The sequence below is a fragment of the Monodon monoceros genome, unplaced genomic scaffold (genome assembly GCF_005190385.1).
Source record: "Monodon monoceros isolate NGI ecotype Baffin Bay Population unplaced genomic scaffold, NGI_Narwhal_1 Super_Scaffold_5, whole genome shotgun sequence".
Classification (NCBI taxonomy): domain Eukaryota; kingdom Metazoa; phylum Chordata; class Mammalia; order Artiodactyla; family Monodontidae; genus Monodon; species Monodon monoceros.
Genome location: NW_021703782.1, coordinates 109,626,437 through 109,648,119, shown reverse-complemented (window position 1 = coordinate 109,648,119; position 21,683 = coordinate 109,626,437). Strand labels below are relative to the sequence as shown.

At 50.2% G+C, this 21,683-nt stretch overlaps 2 protein-coding genes across 5 annotated transcripts in view; one reads left to right on the top strand and one right to left on the bottom strand.

Annotated features, from left to right (window-relative positions):
* TSC1 (TSC complex subunit 1) overlaps positions 1–16,810 on the top strand; it is a 48,555-nt gene extending 31,745 nt beyond the window's left edge. For 3 of the 4 annotated variants that reach the window (XM_029202922.1, XM_029202924.1, XM_029202923.1), the window contains 11 exons: positions 975–1,044; positions 1,456–1,560; positions 1,848–2,406; positions 3,482–3,525; positions 4,153–4,319; positions 5,118–5,300; positions 6,193–6,303; positions 7,421–7,543; positions 10,448–10,635; positions 10,717–10,878; positions 11,287–11,824. In XM_029202922.1, the coding sequence (XP_029058755.1) occupies positions 975–1,044; positions 1,456–1,560; positions 1,848–2,406; positions 3,482–3,525; positions 4,153–4,319; positions 5,118–5,300; positions 6,193–6,303; positions 7,421–7,543; positions 10,448–10,635; positions 10,717–10,878; positions 11,287–11,824 (2,250 nt within the window). Of the gene's footprint in view, positions 1–974; positions 1,045–1,455; positions 1,561–1,847; positions 2,407–3,481; positions 3,526–4,152; positions 4,320–5,117; positions 5,301–6,192; positions 6,304–7,420; positions 7,544–10,447; positions 10,636–10,716; positions 10,879–11,286 lie in introns of all 4 variants that reach the window. The other variant, XM_029202921.1, reaches the window with a different exon arrangement.
* A 1,770-nt stretch (positions 16,811–18,580) lies between these two features.
* SPACA9 (sperm acrosome associated 9) lies at positions 18,581–19,912 on the bottom strand. Its single transcript, XM_029203486.1, is given in 3 exon segments — positions 18,581–18,637; positions 18,639–18,896; positions 19,769–19,912. Coding segments are annotated over 3 exon segments (459 nt in total).
* Positions 19,913–21,683: the final 1,771 nt, after the last annotated feature.

Here is a 21,683-nt window from a genome sequence, read left to right as displayed (position 1 = left end):
GGCACCAAGAGCTTAATAGTTTCCCCAAGTCTTTTATGATGAGATTGAAAAGTCTTGGGAAGCTTGGTTAATAATTTGAGTTTTTGATATTGTATAATGAAATGTTGCCACGCTTAGAAGATCTGCATAACTTGGTGACCCAGTATTCTACATGCCCAGTGTATATGTTATAGAATCACACGTAGGTAAAAGACGCATTTGGGGGACAAGGCAGACCAGTGGATCTTGACACAGTGTGAAGAGTGAATTGCCATGGTTTCAGATTCTGCACTGTAACCTTGAAGAAACACCCCTTGTCAAGTTTTAGTGTAGTATCAAAGATGGCTATCCACAGTTATCTAAACAGTCTGTTTACTTTTTATAACTACTTATCTGTGGGCCCTAGAGTTTTCTTCATACACTTGAGCCAGAATAGCCTAGCAGCAGAGCAGAGGCAGACATAAGAACCCAGCTTTCTTCCCCTAAGCCAGATATGAAAGGGATTGCAAAAATGTGAAACAGCTTGACGCTTCTCACTAAACTTATTTTTATTTATCATAAAAATGTTATTTATGTTTACATGTATTGGGTCGTTTTTTTTTCGGCCGCGCCGCACATCTTGCGGGATCTTAGTTCCCTGACCAGGGATTGAACCCGCGCCCTCAGCAGTGAAAGCCGGAGTCCTAACCACTGGACCTCCAGGGAATTCCTGGGTTTGTTATTTTTAAGTGAATTAATAATTTTAAAATTCTGTTTTAGTTTGTAACATGATAACTATCAATAGGTATAACCACATAAACAAAGTCCTTGAGATTCTCAATAATTATTAAGAATAGGAAGGCATCCTGAGACCAAACAGTTTGAGAACCATGGGGCTAAACTTTAAACTCCTCTACAATATGCTAAAATTGTAGGTGTTTAGGATATTTCTCTAATATTAGAGAACATGTACACAATTTTCTGCCTTGTGATATAAATGGTACCTGTCTTTTCAGGAAGAGAGAACAGATTCTGCAAGGCCCTGTCTACATAGACAACACCATCTTCCGAATGACAGAGGATTAGGTAAAATCTCTGGGTAACAGTAGACCTTGCTTGATTCTTGATGGGTTATATGTGGAAACAGGGAAATTCTGGAACACCACAAATCACTGAAGCCCAGAGATAATGAAACATATAATTAATTCGAAAAGCCAGCCTCATAACAACAGTCCCCAAAGCTTTTAAGTACCTGTGTTTTGAGCTGGTCGAACTGTGGCTTTATCTGTTCTCTGAGATGTTAAGAACGGAGAGTTATATTTTCTGTGGGATTATTTTTTGGTACCTTTAGTTAGATTATTGTAATATTTTGGCTTTCTGTGGTAGCTTTCTGTCTTCAGCAGAAGGAACCATAGTAGGCCTATTCTGTTACAGTGGAAGCAGTTTTCACAGTGACGGGGGTGGCCAGTGTGTTTCGTTGTCTTTGTTTCTCTTCAGAAGAGCTGCCTGGGAGCAAAGGGTCTGTCGCTCTCAGTGACCTGCCAGGGTTTCTAGGTGGCCTGGCTTCTGAAGAAGATAGCATTGAAAAGGATAAAGAAGAAGGTAACACGTGCGGGATTCTGGGCTCGTGTGGGATTGCTGCGAGTTGATGAAGCCCTCGCTCTGCCCTAGTACCAGGATTTAGCGTCAACACACACAGGCTTGCTTGGTTTTTCTTCTCTTGGGGGAGGAGATGGGAGTTGTATCCTGAGTCCTGTGCCCAGTGAAGGGAGGCCACTGTTTATCTGTCCCTCTGGGGGGCCCAGGGCAGCGTGCAACCCCACACTGCCTGACCTTACCCAGGTTGGCCTGTTGACTGTGCTGTCTCTTCTCTCCCTCCCTGCTCGCAGCGGCAATATCTAAAGAACTCTCCGAGATCACAACAGCCGACGCCGAGCCCCTAGCTCCTCGCGGAGGCTTTGACTCTCCCTTCTACCGGGACAGTCTCCCGGGCTGCCCGCGGAAGACCCACTCAGCCGTCTCCAGTGCCCAGGGCACCGGTGCGAACCCTGAGCCTCTGAACTCCGCCCTGGACAGGCTGGGGCCTGACACCCCAAAGCAAGCCTTTACCCCCATAGACCTGCCCTGCGGAGGCGCCGAGGAGAGCCCTGCCGGGGGCAGAGAGCGCCAGGCCTCTCTGGAGAGCAGCACCCTCACTCCCAGGCCTTTTAAAATCCCACCTCAGAGGGGAGTGGGGTCTGGCGGTGGGCAGCCTCCCCCATACGATCACCTTTTTGAGGTGGCACTGCCAAAGGCTGCCCGTCATTTTGTCAGCAAGAAGACGGAGGGACTGCTAAAGAAAGCAAAAGGGAACGCGGAGGAGGACTTCATGCCCTCTGCCTCCCCCATGGAAGTACTGGACAGACTGATACAGCAAGGGGCAGAAGCACACAGCAAGGAGCTCAACAGGTGAGGCGCGGCAGCGCTGTTCTCTTTTCCTTTAAACGTTCCGTTTGATTATAAACTACAAGAAGCTGGTGGTTGGAAACAGGAATTATTCTTGTGCTCACCAGAGGCAGTTGGTTCGCTGTTTTGTCAGGCGTCCTTCTAGCCTGTTGCCTTTGATGTACATGAATGTGTGTATCCTCCACACAGGCGCGTTAAACTCAGGTAATTCCTTAGGTTACAGGCCATTTAAAAGTGAGTCTTTTATATTTGGGCTGTTCTGTGCCACTGTGCTGTGAAGAAGCTCAACGCTTTCATCTTTGCTCTCTGAAAATTTGAGGATGAGGTTATGGTGTTCAAATAATATAGAAATAGTGGTCACCAAGTCTCCTTCTCCAGCTGCAGATTTGTTGTTTTGTTTTGGTAACATAGTCCATTGGAAGATAAAAACCGTCAGCATTTCAATGCAAGTTCATGGCGGCCTGCCCCTGCTCACATGGGTTAAGAACCTGCCAGAGAGCACTGTTTTCATCCCTTCTTTATTACACTTTTAAAGGTGATCTAGAGAAAGAATAAGGGAATCACTAGTCCACAGTGATGCCATTTCTAAACAGGCTCTTAGGGAATGCTAGTTTTAATTTTTCTTCTGTAGAATAACCTAAGGTGGAATTTGACAGATAACTGTAATGTTTATGATCCCTTTTTGAATGAAGTTTAGTGTAATAGACTCAGGTAAATTACCTGCTTTTTTCTTAACCTTGGGTGACAGTAGCTTCTCAACAGAGAGGGTTGAAAACAGCTCTCAGTGTGTTTGATCACTCAGTTGCCTTGGAGAGCTGACCAAAATTCAGAGGCTACAGTATGAGCTCTGAGTTAGGGCCTTTCCACTCTGGAAACTTGGTGGTGCTTAATGGGGGCCCCTTCCGTCAGCTATAAGGCCCCTCCTCTTACCCCAGGTGGGCTTTGTGTTTGAAACTTTCTCATGCCTGTGCACTTGTGACCACAACGAAGTGACTTAATGTTGCTGCAATTAAAAGTCCAGTTAAATTTTTCTAGGTAAGATCTGTAACTTTGTCACTCAAAAACTTGTTTTTCCTAGGTTGTCTTTACCCAGCAAGTCTGTCGACTGGACCCACTTCGGAGGTAAAGTCGTTACTTTAGCTCCAAATCCAGCCCATAGAGATCCTGCTTTGTTGCCTTTTCTGTCCTTGAAGGAGGTGCCCTATAGGAAACATCTCCCCCTCTCTACTGCTCCAGCTGGGTTATCTGCTTGGGTACAGAGTCTCTCACGTGTTGCAAAGTCAGCATTTCCTATTTTTGAAAAGTGGCAAGTACCACGTGCTTGAGAACAGAAGTGCAAAGAGGCAGGCCTCATGCCAGCCTTCCCTAGAAAAGATCCAAGTGAAGTGAGTGGTGCTGGGACAGTTCTTGAGCGATAACCTACCAAGAAGCAAGAAATGGAGTCATAGATAGATAGATATAGATAGATAGATAGATAGCAGATTTGTGGGGGAAAACACTTGGAGCTCTCAAAGAGCCATCCTACATTGTACCCCTGTGCGTTCCTTTAAAAGGAAGATGGGTAGTAGGTACTGCCCCTCCCCCTTCCCCATTGAGTGACTGTGGCTGGAAACCAGGTGGTCATTTGCAAAGTGAGTGACTTTGTTCCTTCAAGAATCGTGTTTCTTAAGCTAACAAACCACTGGCTGGGGCTTGACTGAACGCTATGTAAAAGGCATCTCTGCCACCCTCCCTCTGCTTTACAATCAGGCTCCGCTCCCTCAGATGAGACCCGCTCCCTCCGTAACCAGTTGCTTTTACTGCACAACCAGTTACTCTATGAGCGTTTTAAGAGGCAGCAGCACGCGCTTCGGAACAGGCGGCTCCTGCGCAAGGTGACCAGGGCAGCCGCTCTGGAGGAGCACAACGCTGCCATGGTGAGCACCTCGGGGCCCGGGCGGGGGTTGAGGCCAGAGCTCTCCATCCTGGCTCTGCCCGCTGGTGCGGCTTGGGGCAGGTCACTTCGTCTCTGAGGTTAATACGTGAACGGCCACATCCCTGAATTCCCTTGCAGCTCTTCTAACCCATGGGGACAAGTGATTTTTTTTGTGTCTGTTGGTCTGTAATTGGCTATGATGATAACAGAGGCAAAAGGTGATTTTGTTTCTCCAAATGTAAAACCAGCTCTCCTGAAGCAGTTTTATGGCAGAAACTTGGAGGGCAGTTAAGCCAGTCAGACCTGGAGAGTGACCTTGGCTCTAACACTCATTACCTTAGGAAAGTCATTTAGCCTCTGGAGGCCTCTGTTACCCATTCTGTAAAATGAGAATAATAATAGCAGCATCTACTTTCTAACTGTGGTGGTTAAAAAAACCGTGTCAGTAAGCATTTGCGCATTGCTGGTGCAAGGTAAGCTTTCAGTCAGTGTTCCTCACTTTAGCGACCTTGGCCAGTACCAGCACTTACTTCATTGCTGGTGCTTAGGACTTTTGAAAGTATCAGGAGCAAGTTGATCGCTGAGAAAAGTCCTTTAAGCAACTTTTGATCCATTTGCTAATGTGGAATTTGGAAACCCTTGCCCAAAAGCCAAGTTAGACAGCAGTGAGCTGTCAGATTCTGGGCCTGTGGTTAGCTCGTGCCTGTTCAGATGAAGTGTCTGCAGCATGCATTGAACTTGAGGGTCACTGCCCATGCTGGAAGGCAGCTAAAATGATGGCCTCTTTGGTCTCTGCTAGAAAGACCAGTTGAAGTTACAAGAGAAAGACATCCAGATATGGAAGGTTAGTCTGCAGAAAGAACAAGCCAGATACAGTCAGCTTCAGGAGCAGCGAGACACGGTGGTCACCCAGCTCCACAGCCAGATCAGACAGCTTCAGCATGACCGGGAGGAGTTCTACAACCAGAGCCAGGAGTTACAGGTACGCGCTGCGGCGCCCGGTAGAGGCCGCCAGGAAAGGGCGGGAAGGCACCTGATTCATCTCTGAAATCGTGGCACGTAGATTTCACGTCAGGTACATTTTATTTAGGGCAGAGGGTCCCCAGCTTTCTGGGTTCACGGTTCTGTCGGCATTTCATTAATTTTTTCCTGGTACTCCACAGCCAAAAGAAACATCTAACAGTTCTGCCTAGTAAGTAGATCCAGACAACTTAGGATTTAGGTCCTAACGACTTAGTAGCTGTTAGAAAATAATACACATACTTTTTTTTCAATTTTCAATCTCATTTTTGAGTGACCATGGTCACTTACAAATGCGGTGTGTGTACCTGTTGGGCAGTGCCGAGTCTCAGACCTTGGAATCAGATGAGACACTGACGCCCTCAATTCTTGTTTCACATTGGTTTTCTCATGGTGATGTTTATCACAGCAACCACCTACAAGCCCAGCTTTGCAAAGATAATACGTGTTCCACAGGCACGTAGAGCACCTGATAACTGAAACGCTGAGCTCCCTCTAGCTAGTAGTTCACATCATGACCAGTAGATGTCGCTGTGTTTCCCTCGAAATTTAAAACTAGCCCCACAGCGCCTCTGTGAGCCTGCTGTGTAGCCCTAGGGCTCTTTGGTGCACAGTTTGGGAACTGCAGATTTAAGCGCTTTTTTGTTTTTCCTTTTGATAATCAGTCAGAAACTCAGAAATTAACTATAACTTACTTTTTAAAGCTAAGAAGTTAGTTTTAAGCCTGATGGCCCAAGAATAGTAGAGCAACAGAGGCACGAGGCTTTCCCGGTTCTCTGTGGGCCGATGGCCAGGTGCACCCGTGGCCTGGCCTGCTGGCACCCTGTAACTTCCTGGCACGTCTCCTTGGGCAGACGAAGCTGGAGGACTGCAGGAACATGATCGCGGAGCTGCGCATAGAACTGAAGAAGGCCAACAGCAAGGTGTGCCACACCGAGCTGCTGCTCAGCCAGGTGTCTCAGAAGGTAAGAGGCGGGCAAGCTGGGCCATGCTCACACCACTGCTGATGTCCTTCCTCCAGACAGGACACGTGTATTACTCGTGTGTCTGTGTCAGGGCTTCCCAACAGGGAGTGATTCTGCTCCCTTCCCCCCAGGGGACATTGGGCAATATCTGGAGACATTTTTGGCTGACGTTTTTTGTTTTGTTTTGTTTTTGATTTATTTTTGGCTGCATTAGGTCTTCATTGCTGTGCGTGGGCCCCCTTTAGCTGCAGTGAGCTGGGGCTACTCTTCGCTGTGGTGCGCGGGCTTCTCATTGCGGTGGCTTCTCTTGTGGCAGAGCATGGGCTCTAGGCATGCGGGCTTCAGTAGTTGTGGCACGCGGACTCAGTAGTTGTGGCTCACAGGCCCTAGAGCGCAGGCTCAGTAGTTGTGGCGCATGGGCTTAGTTGCTCTGCGGCATGTGGGATCTTCCTGGACCAGGGCTCAAACCCATGTCCCCTTCATTGGCCAGCGGATTCTTAACCACTGCACCACCACTGGTTGACGTTTTTGATGCTACTGACATTGAGTGGGAGGGGCTGAGGTACTCCTAAACATCAGACAGTGCATGGACGGCCCTGCAGCAGGGAACTACCTAGCCTGAGCCCTGGTCTGTGTGTATCCTGGGAACTTGTTCTTAATACTTCATTTACATAAATGTGAAGAGTTCGTTCAGGCTTTTGAGCTATGATCTTTCCCTCTTTGGAAGTCATTGCACTCATATGTAAATCACTTACTCAAGAACCTGTGGGTTTACCCCAGGGCTTTATCCCACTGGACCTAACGTCCCTGCTGTGGTGGTTGTGTACATACCCATCTCCTCGAGGTGCCCTGTGGGTGGCCAGTTTTGATGTGGAGCATTTGCGCCTCTTCCCCTTTGCATAGGGATAATTTTGAAGTACGTTTCTGTCCATTTTTGTTGCCCTTGTATCCCTTCCTCCCCACCAGCCGTTTTGGTGTGGCCTTTGAAACCATGGGGGTTGTTTACACTGACTCAGCCCTGAAATAGTGTGCTCCTAGCTGGTTCCCTGTTTAATGTCCATTTGCTAGCTTTGTGTCGTCAGATCTTTCACTTTGCTTGTTTCTGTGTTTTTGTTAGCTCTCAAATAGTGAGTCGGTCCAACAGCAGATGGAGTTCTTGAACAGGCAGCTGTTGGTTCTCGGGGAAGTCAACGAGCTGTATTTGGAACAACTGCAGAACAAGCATTCAGACACCACAAAGGTATGTGGGCTTGAGGAGCCAGACCCTACCTGGGACGCCGTTAGGACCCAGGCAATATGTCTATGGCACAGCACAGAGAATGGCTTATGAATTGTTTCCCGAAAGATGGCGTGGCAGACCTAGTGTCATTTCCACTTCTCCCTGGTCTGGCAACACAGGCACTTTTCAGCTGTCACACAAACTTGTTTCCCTTAGTTGGGTTGCTTTGAAACTAAATCAGTTATATGTGAAAGCACATAATGATAATTGGTACAGACTAGGTGATAAAAGTATTTTTCTTCTTTTTTTTTTTTTTTTTGCCACACCGCGTGCCATGCGGGATCTTAGTTCCCTGTCCAGGAATCAGACCTGTGCCCCCTGCAGTGGAAGCGTGGAGTCTTAACCACTGGACCACCAGGGAAGTCCCAAAAGTGTTTTCCTTCTCTTACCCATGCCCCCGTCTTTAAAGAGACAGAGACAGGCTAACAGATAAAGAAAAAGGATGGGGAGCCAATTCTGTTTAGCATATAACTGTCTGGGCTGTGGGTTTATACTGCTAGAAACATTTTTTTTCTTCGTAATGTTGAATTTGATTTCAGCAGGTGGTGGTTCAGTCCTGGCAACAAGGCCAGTGTCGGGATGATCTTACATTAATTAGTGCCTTACCAGTGGTGTCGAGGCAGAAGTTCTATGTCACTTTATAAATAGCCTCGGATAATGTTGGTGAATGAGTTGGGAATGGAATTTTAAGAATAAATGCTTAGATGCTTCCTGTCACTAACTTCTTCATCAAACACAGGCTTTCTTTTTAGGATTTCTTGGGCTTTTGCTTTGTAAAGCTTTGTTTTCTTTTCTCTTGGCCAAATGTAGGGAGTAGTCTTAGAATCAGAGAGATGGAATTTTCATAATAGTTATTCTTATTTCTCAGCTTCTCTCAACTCTCAGATTCAGACCCCCTTTAGAAGGATGTTAAATGTGGAACTTTCTCTAGAGACCAGCTCTCATTAATTTTGGAAGTATAATGCCCTCAGAAAAAGAAAGAAGGGAAAAGAGACCTGAGGGACTAGAGAACCTCTGAAAAAGCTTACTTAAACACACTCCTAACTCTCCCGAGAGAAATGTGGATGGGTGCCACAGTGCTGTCTTTTGGTTAGAACACTTACCCCCTTGGGACCTCAAGCAAGCCACCTGACCTCTTTGGGCCTGGCTTCACAGTTCATAAAATGCGCATGGTGATACTGACTTGCAACCTTCAGCTGTAAGCAGCAACAGAAAAAGACTTCACCGGCTTAGCCGTAAAGAGTTTCATTATATCTCTTGACAAGAAGTCCCGAGGCAGGTGAGTTCCAGGTTGGTCAAGTCAGCAGCTGAGGGACAGCAGCAAGGAGCCTCGTTCTTTCCCCTCTTCTGCACCACTCGACCTATCCTCTCAACCTTGTCTTTGGGCAGTCTGTGCTCCTGGTTGCAAAATGTGTGCCACAGTTAACACTGTCACAGGTAGATGTCATGATGTCCCCTGGAGGAGGAGAGCATCGCCTCCTGCAGGTCTCTCTCATTAAGGAAACCTTTCCCAGGAACTCTCCACCAGACCTCCCACCCTTGTTATTGGCCACGATCATGTCATGTGTCCATCCCTAGCTAGCCATGGCTTTGAACCTGTGTTTGGACCTGGAGCTGGGCTTCCTCTTGTTCAGTCAAGTAGGGGACGAGAAATGGGTATCTGAGCGTCAGGTGGGGAATGGCTGGTAGGTACTGGGTGTAGCCCCTCTTACATGGCTGTGAGAGTTAGTGATAGTGCATAGATGTTCCTAGTTCAATGCTTTCTTTGATTCTCCATAAGTACTTACTGTCGTTTCCGACAAGAGTTCAGTTTGTTTACCTAACCTATGCCGAAGCCTGGAGCCCTCAGGCATAGCTGGAGCGGCCGCATTATCTGGTCCCAGTCCTGAGCTTAACTCGATCCCGTTCTGACCGAGGAAGCGTTGGGCTTGCTGGTCATCTTCGAGGTGGGGTGCCTTCAGGGAAGCTCATCTCCTTGCTCCGTATGGTTTATTATCTTTTTTAAAAAGACAAATGTATGGTAATTTTAAGTTTATGCATATTTTACCACAATAAAAAAGCCACACAACACAAACGTAGCATATACTTGTTAGAAAAGCATCCTTTCCACCTCTCTTCTGAGCATAGCGCACACTTGCTGTTTCCATCGGTCAGCAGGCAGGTTGTCTTCCTGGCGTGATTGACAAACCTTGTCAGGGTACCTGGTCTGCAGATGTTCATTCCTGTTGCGTCTCTAGCTTTTTCTTAGTTGGTATTAGGGGAGGGAGAAGAGTAGAAAAGAAAACAAACGACCCATACTGCCACTGCGCCGGCCTACACCGCCACCACTCTGAACTGCACCTCCACTGCACTGAACTGCACCGCCACTGTGCCGGCCCACGCCTCCACCGTGTTGAAATCATAACTGAATATTGGCGTGTTTTCAGAATGTGTGTGTTAACATAGTTGATCACACTATTCACGTGGCTTTATAATCTGATTTTTTATCTTTTACTGATACACATAATTTTTAAAATCTTATTAAATAGAAGATGTACTTTAATTTACTTACTTTCTTGACGCTAGACTTCATAGTTTCTAGTTTTTTGCTCTTCTGAATATGCTGTGCTGATTATTTTTGTGCCCAAATGTCTATTCATGTTTCAAATGATTTCCTAAGGGATAGATTTCAGGGAAGGATTAGTAGGTACTTACTGCCAGCCTACTTTCCAGAAAGTTGTACTAGTTTCTATTTCCACTAGCAATATACTAATAAAGTACCTTCTCAGTGTTTGTTACATTGATTTTTCAAAGTGGATATGGCATGTTCATTTTTTAAAAGTACTAACTCCAATTCCTTTTTTGTTTGTTTTGTTTTGTTTTCAGGAAGTAGAAATGATGAAAACTGCATATCGGAAAGAACTAGAAAAAAACAGAAGCCATGTTCTCCAGCAGAATCAGAGGCTGGATACTGCTCAAAAACGGATTTTGGAACTGGAATCTCATCTAGCCAAGAAAGACCACCTTCTTTTGGAACAGAAAAAATATTTAGAGGATGTCAAACTCCAGGCAAGGTAACTTTCAGGGGGAAAGGTTTTTGCTGTGATGTATTTAAGTAGAACTTCCCACATTCTGGGGTGGTCTGTATCTTTCAGAGGACAGCTGCAGGCCGCAGAGAGCAGGTATGAAGCTCAGAAGAGGATCACCCAAGTGTTTGAATTGGAGATCTTAGATTTATACGGCAGGTTGGAGAAGGATGGCCTCCTGAAAAAACTTGAAGAAGAAAAAACAGAAGCAGCCGAAGCAGCGGAAGAAAGGTAGGAGCAAAGAGTCGGCAGCCATGGCCTCATCGTGAGGCTGCCGCTGACAGAGCAGGGAGGCATCGCGTGGTGTTAGCAGCGGTCCCAGCCTGACAGGCGAGCCTGCAGCTCTCAGCTGCATCCCTCAGAGCACCCAGCCATCCTTCTGAGTTCCTTGTCCTGGGGCCCGAGGCACTTGATAATGGTCCTGGGAAGCGTTCCTATTTAAGATCGCCATCTGATATCCCTGGTTGTGGCTTAGGTTTCTCTTCATGAGCTCTCAACACGGGAGTCCTCTCTTCTAGAACATAGAGCGGGCCGGCAGAGTTCAGCGTCGGTGCGAGCGCGCGTCCGGGTAATTCCATGCTTCCCAAACACGGGCACTGCAACCACCGGCTCCCTTTCTCGTCCTCGGATTTCTTACAGGCTCGACTGTTGTCGTGACGGCTGCTCGGATTCTGTGACAGGGCACAACAATGAAGAGGCATCTGGCCCTAACGGGGAGACCAAGCCCCCCAGGCCCGGCGGCGCCCGGGGCGGTAGCGGAAGTAGAGGAGGCGGAGGCGGCAGCAGCAGCAGCAGCAGCGGCGGCAGTGAGCTTTCTACCCCAGAGAAACCCCCAAACCCGAGGGTGGGCCCATGCAGCAGTCGGTGGGAGACTGCCGTGGGAGAGCCCACTACGGGCATCCCTATGACTGTCGGCTCACTTCCTAGTTCAAAAAGCTTCCTGGGCATGAAGGCTCGAGAGCTATTTCGTAATAAGAGTGAGAGCCAGTGCGATGAGGACAGCCTGACCAGCAGTAGCCTTTCTGAGACCCTAAAGACAGAGCTGGGCAAAGACTCGGGTGTGGAAGCCAAGCCACCCCTGAACCTAGACGGCCCGCAGCCACCTCCCCCAAAGCCAGACAGCGTGGGACAGCTGCGTATCATGGACTACAATGAAGCACAGCGCGAGCACAGCTAGGGACGGTGTCAATCAGTGTTAACTTGTGTGTCGCCGGCCTGGAACGGGAGGCGCGAGTGCCCGTTTCAGAGCTTTCCTGTTTCCAGGCGTTGAGGGGCTATAGCTCCCGCAGAGGAAATGGGATGGGGGTCCTTTGACGGTTGACTGAATGCAGAACGGTTTTTGCATCTGGCATTGAAATGCCTCTTCGGTTTCCCTTCGGCCACCCTCTCTTTCATTTACCTGGCAGCGTGTACTAACCCGAGGGCCAGGGTGCGTTCCTCACTAGCTTTATTTTCTTCCTTTTCCCCCCAAATCGTTGTGTCCTTTGAACCTGTGCAATATGAGGCCAAATTTAATCCTGGAGTCTAACACACCACCCGCTCCTTTCCTGAAGCTCAGTTAGCTGGGCGGGCTCTCCGTGAGCCCAGGTCATTGTTGGCATCACAGGTAAGTCTGGTTTTGTCCCTTTCCAGGAGGATGTGACATGCAAAGTTGATCATCTTCCCGTGAGAGCTCTTACGTGAGGTGTTGTCACTGCTTTTGGTTCTAGCATCCATCATCTAAAGCCACAGATCCGGAAGAACGATGGTTTATTTCCTTGGTTCCTAGAAAGTTCCATGTGAACAGGGGTCTGTTGTTGGAAAAGTCTGGAGCTCGCACTGTGGAGACCATGCTCCCCTTCGGGAACGCTCTGTCCCCCTGCCCCACTACCTCTTGCCTGTGTGGCGTTTGCTTGAAAGCTGGTACTGCTCTGATTACAGGCTGGGGTGTGGGTGGTCAGGCGTGCTCTCTGCAGGAGGGAGGATGGTGGCTGGAGCAGCTCCCTGAAAAGGAAAGTGCTGGGGATGAGGACCTGCCCCTGCAGGCGGGGCGGTGCTAGCTGTTTGCCTCTCTTCCCTGTCCCGTGTGCCTCCTGTTTACGTCAGCTTCTCTGGGATGCTGCAGCAGAAAGGCTCTGAAGGTCCAAAGAGTTTCTTCAAAGTTTTACGACCATCGTGTCTCAGGCTGTGAGAGTTGCCTCGCTATAGTAGATTCTAGGCCACCAAAAAGGTAGCAGCTTTTTCACCCCAATGCTGGCCTTCAGGGGCCGACCCTGCAGGGGGCTTGATGCTGCTCCCCTTGCACATGTTGGTCATGGCAGAGCATTAAAGCAGAGTCCTGGAGAGGGTTGACAGAGCTGACTGCCTGGACCCAGTGGGCTGCCTGCACATGCTCGGGAGAGGTGACGCAAGTCAGAACATGGGTCGTGGCAGAGAATCTGAACTCAGCAGGTGCTCCTGAAATGAATGCTAGAAGCCTAAGAATTGTTGCCTGGTGATCCAGCTGAGGCTGAGGCAGGGGGAGACTGGTAGGAAAGAGCCAGTGAACTTGGCTTTTTTCTTTCTCGTCTTTCAGTTAAAAGTGTAGAAGGGTTCATCCATGAAGAGGGAAACGGCAAACTGAAATGGTACGAAACTTTAGTGCGTATGGAAGCTTCCAGCACATGAGGGTTAAAGTCTGTTTTTCAAAGTGTGGCAATAAATATTCTAGCCTCCTAAATAACCAAAGGGAGCTAGAGAATGAGACTCCATGTCACCATGGCTGTACTGGCAGACCACCTCCTTGGGACAGGATTTCTGGGTGTGACTGATGGATCCCAGCTTGAGGAAGGGTGTGTGCCCGACTGCTCCAGCCCAGCGCGGGGCCAGCAATTGCCCCTGGACGCCTGATGTGGAGTATTAATGACACCATGGATGTTTAATTCAGCTTTTTCCAAAGGAAAGCTTAAAATCCAGTACGTTCTGGTTTCCTATTAAGTTTTATTTAGAAAAGGAAAACGTGAACAAATCCAGGAAAAGAAAAGTTACAAGGTAACTATTAAAACTGTTTCTAAACGCTTATCCCCTCCCCAAGCCCAGGAGATCTGTGCCACAGAACAAAGATACCAGGCACTTAAATCAAAGCCTTTACCCTAACTGCAAAAGCAAGGAGGCCAATGTAAAGAAAGGAAAAAAATTTTTTTAATGGACAGGTTGTAAAAATATAGGGAAGAAGGAGGCAGCGTGGTAAAGTGGACTGGGGCCCCGGGCTGGAGGCCCTTGGCATACTCCTCCAGCCGGGGCATCCGTTTGCTCAGCTTTATAACCATGGCTGACCCCAGCAGCTGCACTCAGCTTCCTTTGGGCTCTAGGAGGCCATGGATTTTATTCAGCCAAGGCTGGGGGATGGAGGCCTGGAGTCATGCTGAAGTTACCCAGCCTGAAAATTTAGGCTTTTATATTGCAGAGGACTTGAGTCGATAGTAAAGTTTGGTTTGGTTTTGAAAATGGTAGACTTGCCAAGAGTCAGCGGGTCACTCGATTATGCTGCAGTGAGTATTTTTAAGGATGGAAAGGTGATAGTGGTAGAGGAACTCCCGAGAGAGAATTCAGGCCTGGGAACAGGCAGGGCAAAGGCAGTAGAACCGTCACATTCAAGGCAGAGCCTGTATTCACAGACGTTAGGGTTAACCTCCACCGGAGTCGCTTGGAGCAGGCTTGCCTCTCTGCTTCAGAGCTGTTTGGCCAAAAGTGTCCACAACCTGTTCCGCTCAGCACCTGACACTAGCCAGGGTCAGCGTAGACCCTGAGAGAAGATTGGAGTCTGCTTCTTAGGAGTCTTGGGAGCGTGAACCCTTGTTTTAAAAGGGAGCACTGCAGCATCGTTGCGGAGGGCGGGAGGGGAGATGATAGCATGGTCTCCATAGAGAGAATGGGCTCCTGAATCTACTACAGGTAGGTAAGTACATGAATCTCTATCAGACAGAGCTTTCACAGATTTTAAAAGCTTTTGACAAGGTTCTGTCACAAGTCTATGAAATTTGTCACTGTGGAATTGGAAGAAATACCTGGTCATGAATAAGAAAACTAACTGAAATCCAAAGGTAGGGGATGAAGACCATTTCTTGGGTCAGAGGTTTCCTTGGAGATGAGTGCTGGGACCAACCATATAAGGTGGATGGGTAGATGTGACCTCCCTAGGTTTGTCAGCAGGGTTTTTCAGGAGGGAAAACTGCCCAACCTTTGGGAATAAGCTGCTGAAGGTTCCTATTAGGCTCTGTGAGTGGAGAGAGAAGTGATAGATAAGCTGCTTTGTGAGCCAGAATATATGTAATGTGTTTAGGTGGAAATAGTCCAAACTCTTCTTAAAAGGTAAACTGTTACAATCCAGGGAAGTGTCCTGGAAGCCACTGACAGTTGGAAAGATTAGCCCACCGTGCCACCATGGCCACAGAGGCCGGCTTCCCACTGGGCAAAACCAGGACAGTGGGAAACAAAACTCCAGACCTGGGCCGTCCCCATTTGCAACAGCACATGTAGTTTCCAGTGTTTCTGTTGAGAAAGATAAAACTCTAGTAGTTTTGTAAAGAGGATAAATAAGATGATCATGATGATGAGAGAGGGTCCGTGGAGACCACGGATGTTCAGACTCACGGTTAAGAGTAAAAAATTGGGTGTTTCTGTGTAGAGAATATAACAAAAGTGCTATGACCAGTCAATGTGAATTTTCACCAAATACTAGAACATACCACTTGAAGCCAGAAAGAAATAACTGAAGAACAAGTGAAAGACAGTACTATGTGGAGATGCGGTTTTTCTAACCAAAAGCAGTAAGAGGTGTTAGAAAGTGTGGACAGGTCTAAGGAGGGTTTGGGCAGAGTGAAGACTCAGTCCAGAGCTGCTCTCGAGGTGGAGTGCCACCCACCTTGTGCGGATGCTCTGAGAGGCCGCCGTCTCCTCAGAGTGGCTCCGGGAGCAGCCCGAGCCCACCCAGAAGTGTGTGTCTCACGTGGGGAAGAAAGCTGTCTTTTGTGGAATGACCCAAATCGGCACGTCTCACTCTGGGCATTTTCACTGTTCGAGGTACGTGCATTAAAATTGACCAGCCACGAGTACGCAAAGATGTTTGCGTATCTGTTTACATCCAGAGTTCTCTGACATGTGCCCTTGCCCTCCCCCAGACCACAACAGAGGAATTGATTGCACTTGATTAAGCTTTTCTTTATAGATGAAAGAACACATGGAGGTTGGGGCCTGGCCCCCGGGCTGCTGCTGTGACCCTTGTCCCCACGTGGCTCATTTCCCCATCCGTGACTCTGATGTGCCCGGGGGAGCGGTGTTTCTGTCTTCTCCACTCCGTCCTGCAGTCTGTATGTGCCACCCTGAGAGAGGATGGCTGTAGCTACAAGGGGAACCTGCCTGCGATAGTCGAGCACCTGGGCCCACGACGGCTTCTGGCCTTGAAACGAGTTAACGAAGGCAGAGGAGCTTTCTCTCCCCCTTCCCGTCCCGGTGCCACAAAATTGTCCATCCTCGGGGATAAGTAGACTAGTTGAACTGTTGGAGTAGACCTTTTAGAGGAGACCCTTCCCCCCCAGGCCAACCCCTCCTCCCTTTCCCCACCTTGATACAGTGTTTGGACAGGAGGGTACGGCGCTGCTCTTGGCAGCAGACACTTTGGCTTATTGAAGAGGCAGCCAGGCATTTTGCACTAGGAAGAATCAGTGATCACTTTTCAGAAGACGCCTATGGACCATAAATATATTATGGAGGAACAGATTTTGCTAAGACATAATCTAGTTTTGTAACTCAATCATGGATCAACCATATGTGGCTGACTTGCAGTTTAAAGGGGTCCCATCACTGAAAAACAGATTTTTTTTGGCTGACTGCTTTTAGCTAAATTTAAGGAAGTCATCTCTTGTCAAAAGGTTTACACCTTCCCGTCTTGATCTTAAAAGCATGTCAGACAATCCACATCAGATGCCATAAATGCGAACTGCAAGAGGAAATGGTACAACCTTAGTGAATGGGAGCTGGAATCAAAAGGGTTTGCTGTCCTTCTTAGAATGTTCTAAAATGTCAAGGCAGTTGCTTGTGTTTAACTGTGAACAAATAAAAAATTATTGTTTTGCACTACTTTGCTGTATTGACATGAAGTGACTCATGTTGGCCTCTGAGGGGCTTATAGGCAAAGTAGGAACTTGTCCAAAGATGGAAAGCCTCAGGGTCTGGATTGGTTGGTGACCTTGGGTGGCTGGAGGGGGTGCTGACAAGTGGAATCTGGCTTTGGTCCCTGTAAGATCCTTTTGTTCGGGCAAAGAGCCACAAATCCTACCTGTATCTGCCTCAAATTCACGCTCTTCCCACAAAGTGTCATGGTGGTGTGGGGGGAGGTGACTGGAGCCGTCTCCACCAGAAAGCTCTCAAAACCAGGTGGCGGGCCGGGTCTGCACAGCCATCCAGCCTTGCTTTTGGTGTGTGCTTGCCTTCCTAGGGGTTGGCCGGCACATTGGGTTTAATACAGCCCTTTTGGAGGAGCGCAGGTGGCACCTCCAAACGTTGTCAAACGCTTACAGACCCTGAGCCTTGCCGATTGTGTCTTACGAGTGTGCTGAGGAGGGAGTGCAGCTCGCATCCACCACCTTCCCTACGCCATCAGGTGTTTGGAGGAAGGAGGGAAACTACCTTTAAACGACTGCAAGACCCACCCTGGCCTTACTGGGAGAGGACCAGTAGTGAGGAGCTACGTCTGCAGTGTGGTTTTCCACTGCTCGCTTCTGCCCAGCTGCCCTGGAAATTGGTCAGCTCTGCCCATTTAACAGCGGGATCAGCTCCTTCGGGACAGGACATCGAGGTGGCAGTTGTAAGTTTTGTCTGGAAAATTCAGATGTTCTTGTCTGAGTAGGTCTCTAACTATACAAGGAGTTACTGGGCTGGCCTTCTGTGGGCCTTTGGCAGAAACCTCTTCACAGCAGACCCTGTTTGGAGCGGGGTGTGTTCCCCTCCACAGTGGTAGCGCTTTGCTAGTGGTTTTGCTTGTGAGGCTACTGCCCAGCATCTTCTGGGGTCTTAGGGTGAATGTCGTTTTCTTTAAGGGATAAGTCCCAGGAAACCAGGCCAGGCAAAGAGGTGGCAGAACGCTTTTTATTCTTGACTGTCGCCCCCTAGGAAGCAAGAATACAGAAGCTAAGTCGCCCCCTGTGAAGAGGCAAAAACCAACAGTCAGACAGTACTTCTGGCAAGCTCGGAAGCCAGTGACGCATTTTACAATGTCTGGGCCTCAATTATGTTGTGAAAACCAGGTAACTGTCCTCGGACGGGAACCACAAAATCAATTCTTACGGCTTCTCTCAGTCTCTCCCAAGTAAAGGAGAGGCAAGGTGGGTTCGTTCCCCTTTGGGCTTTGGTCCAGAGACCTGATCACACTGAGCAGTTCAACATGCTGCCCTCAGCATCCCGGGAGGCGAGAGCAGCCCTGTCTTGCAGAGAGTGGCGTCTCGCCTATGGCTGCCGCTGCGGCGGGAAGGGAGCTGAGTGGCCTCCTCCAGCTGCACGGCTCAGCTGGGAAAGCTGGGCCTGGGTGGGACAGTCAGTGCCCTAGCCCTTTCCCGGCCTCCCCGGGACACCCTCTACAGGCAACACTAATTGAGGGTCCTCTTCATCAGTACGGAGCCTGACGCTCAGAGGCGAGGAAAAGTTAGAAGTTACAGCACGAGAGGAAAAGAGGTTCTCAGTCATACGTGGGGCGGTCCCCTTGGGGGTTAATAAGTGGCAAAGACTGTGGGCACCAGTGAAAATGGATCAACTAGTGGAAACCAAGCTTAGTAGCAAAGTACCCCACGGGATGGGATGGGACAGGATGGGATTGGGATCAAGCAGGTCACCAGCTGAGTTACAGTTTCCCACCAGCTGGTCTCCAGGGCGGTTTTGAACACTGTTTTGCCCCTATAGGTTTGAGTCTGTCTTGTGTCGGTTACCCACACTTGTCTTTTCTTAGCCGAGGCTGGGTGCCTGTGGCCTGGGGCTCACTCAACGTGCTGCAGCGCTTTGCGGGGCAGCTTCTCCGAGTGGGCGACCCATTCTTTCATCATGTCTAGGACGATGGGGATGAGGCTGACCACGCCTCCACAGTGGTTCCTGGCCTCGTGGCAGCTGAGGTAGTTCGCCATGTCGGGAGGGCACCTGCGGGGCGGCAAGAGGGGCCGGCTGAGCCCTGCCCCAGGGACTCCCGTGCTGCGGCCCAGACCTCGGGCAGGGGTTTCTAAAGCTGCCCCTGCTGCAGAACCCCCCTGGGAGGTTTTAGAGCTGTGCGCCCACCAGGCCAGGCTCTCGGTGCCAGACATGGTGGTTGAGCGGGTTTAGGGCCCAGGAGCCCCCAGGAGATCCTGATGTGAAAGGCGTGGGTCACGAGCTGTGGAAGCCTGCTCTGATCACTCCCAAGTACACCGTTTAGCCCCTCTGACTCTTCTTACCCTAGTATCTAAACAGCTTCCTCCAGAATTTGGCACTCTGCGCTGCGGATTCCCCGGGGCTCAGAATTAGGGAGCCACGCTGGTGGTGCTGACGCCCATGGCACCGGGCTCCAGACATCCCACTTCTTCCTGGGCTTCTGGGAACAACTGGTCTGTGATCCCCTTCTCCTGGCCTGTCTGCAACGTCTGCAAATGTGACTAGCAATGTGCGTGGCAGGTCGCAGTTTCTAAACCGCAGTGGAACCCAGTGGCTGGGACCGTGTGCATCTGTTCCCCACACATCCCTGTCGGGAGCCCAGGCCGACAGCACCAGGTGCCGACAGAGTGGGTTCTGCTGACGATCTCATTAAATCTGCATAAGAGCCCCAGGAGGTGTGTGCTGCTCTTTATACGTTTCCCAGACGAAATGTATAAAGAGATGAATCACTGGCCCGAAGTCACGGAGGTGGCGTGTGGTAGAGCCGGGACCTAAACCCTGGCCGGCTGAGTCTTGAGCCCACACTTTTCAACCGCTCTGCCATTCACTCACATATTTGGTGAGGGAATGAGTGAACGGCTCATTCCACCAGTTAGGATCTGAGCCCGATTCTGGCACACATGCACTGGCCCTCTCTGGGCCTTGGGTTTTTTTTCAGCGTTCAAGTGAGGGGATGAGGCCCGGCCCCGCCCGTGAGCCCGCGAGCCTCCACCTGCCCGATGCTGGAGATGGGCCGGATCTTGTCGCTGGCATTCTCCCTGCAGTGCTCCAGGGCAGCAATGAAGGTGAACTGCTGCTGCTGGAAGAGCTGGTACTTCTGCTCCACACTTCAAAGGGATTCCTTCACCTCATTCATCATCCTGTCTGCTCATTCACAGGCGAGGAGGAGTCTGTGCAAGGAAGAGGAGAGTCGAGCTCCCAGGGCCAGACCCGCGGATCCAGCTCGGGGGTTGTGAGATGCCCACGGCCCCTCTCAGCGGCGCACAGGGCTCAGCAGGTCCCCACAACGCTGGGGAGCAGGGACTGTTTTCATCCCCATTTTGCAGAGAAGGAAACAAGGCCCTAGGAGGCTGTGCACTTGCTCAAGAACCCGGCAGGCTGTCCGCGACGGAGCCAAGCCCAACCCAAAGCCCTTTTACCCTCCAGGGCCACGTTCTTTGCCGTGAAACAAGACTTCCTTCCCTCAGCTGTAGACGTGAGTTTCTCCGGGCCTCAGTTGGCCTCTGGTGCCCCCTCCCTGCCTCCTGTGGAGTTTGCAGGGATAACCCTGGTTGGAAACATTGACGCTGCGGGGAGTACTGTCTTTTGGTGCCTCACAAACTGTCCCAGTGTCATCCAGGGGGTCCACGACGTGTCCAGAATCTCCTCTGAGCAGAGAAAGGCAGTGGGTTCTGCCCTCCATGACATCACAGTTTTGCTGAGCACGTGCAAAATGCTCCAGGTCATGGATTTATGGAATGTTTAGGCTGGAAGGAAGCTCAGTAGATCAAGTCCCCTTAACTTCTGGGGGAAACTGAGGCCCAGGGGGTCACAGCAAGCTTGTGCCAGAGACGCACTAGGTCCTGGGTTTCCTGATGTCTAACCAGCATCCTTGAAGGTGCCACAGCCGGCTGTCCCTGCACCACGAGGCCCTGGCACACATGGAGCCCAGGCTTGGACGTGCCCCGCGTCAGTCAGAGGAGGCTGCGCTGAGGTGGGGCCCCAGTGGGATGCTGCAAGTGGAAGGGGCCGGAACACTGGGGTGGGGGGTGCAGAGAACACAGCCAGGCTTCCTGCCAGCTCCCAGCTGGAGAGGAGGCCTGTTTCTAATGGGTCTCCCTCAGCGTCCTCACACAGCAGGACCGGAATGAGGGAGTCTCTGTGGCAAGAGGAGACGGCATCAGGGAGATGAAAGGCGAACAGACCACCAGGTGGCCTCCGCGACAAGACAGGAGGGAGGGCTGGGGAGCTGGAGCTGGGAGCCGCAGTCCTGGGCTGGGAGCTAAACGCAGCCCCGCTGCCATAAAGGAGCTGCGCCAGGGAATTCCCTGGCGGTCTGAGCTTTCACCACTGAGGGCGCGGGTTCAATCCCTGGTCGGGGAGCTAAGGTCCCGCAAGCTGTGAGGCACGGCCGAAAAAAAAAAAGGAACCATGCCAGGAGGGGGCCTGACAATCGTGCCCCACCAGCCCAGGTGGGTCTACTGCAAACTGAATGGAGCAGCTTTAGCGGCAGCGTCCTGAGGCCACCCCTGGGAGCCGTAGCCTGTGTTTGCCAACAGAGCAGCGCGGCTCCACTGGGGACAGGCCTGGTCCAGGGCCACGCAGGGCAGTGGCCTCCTTCTACTCAACCTCCGCCCCATTCAGCACAAGCTGACAGGGGAGCCGGGCGGTGGGGACGCTGTGGGACCCGCTGTTTGTTGAACACGTGCCACAGCCAGCCAAGGCCCCCCAACCCCATCCTGGAGGCAGAAATGAGTCGACCTGGGGTGCAGCGGTTTTCTGTTACCTCGCATGGAGGCAGGCTTACCAGGACCTGGCCTAGGGCAAGGAGAGCGAGGCCCACACCTTGCTGCAAAAGGTAAGCGGGTGCCAGAAACACAGCAATCAAGACAGGTAAAAGCAGGCGTGATGTGCACCCTGAAAGAAGC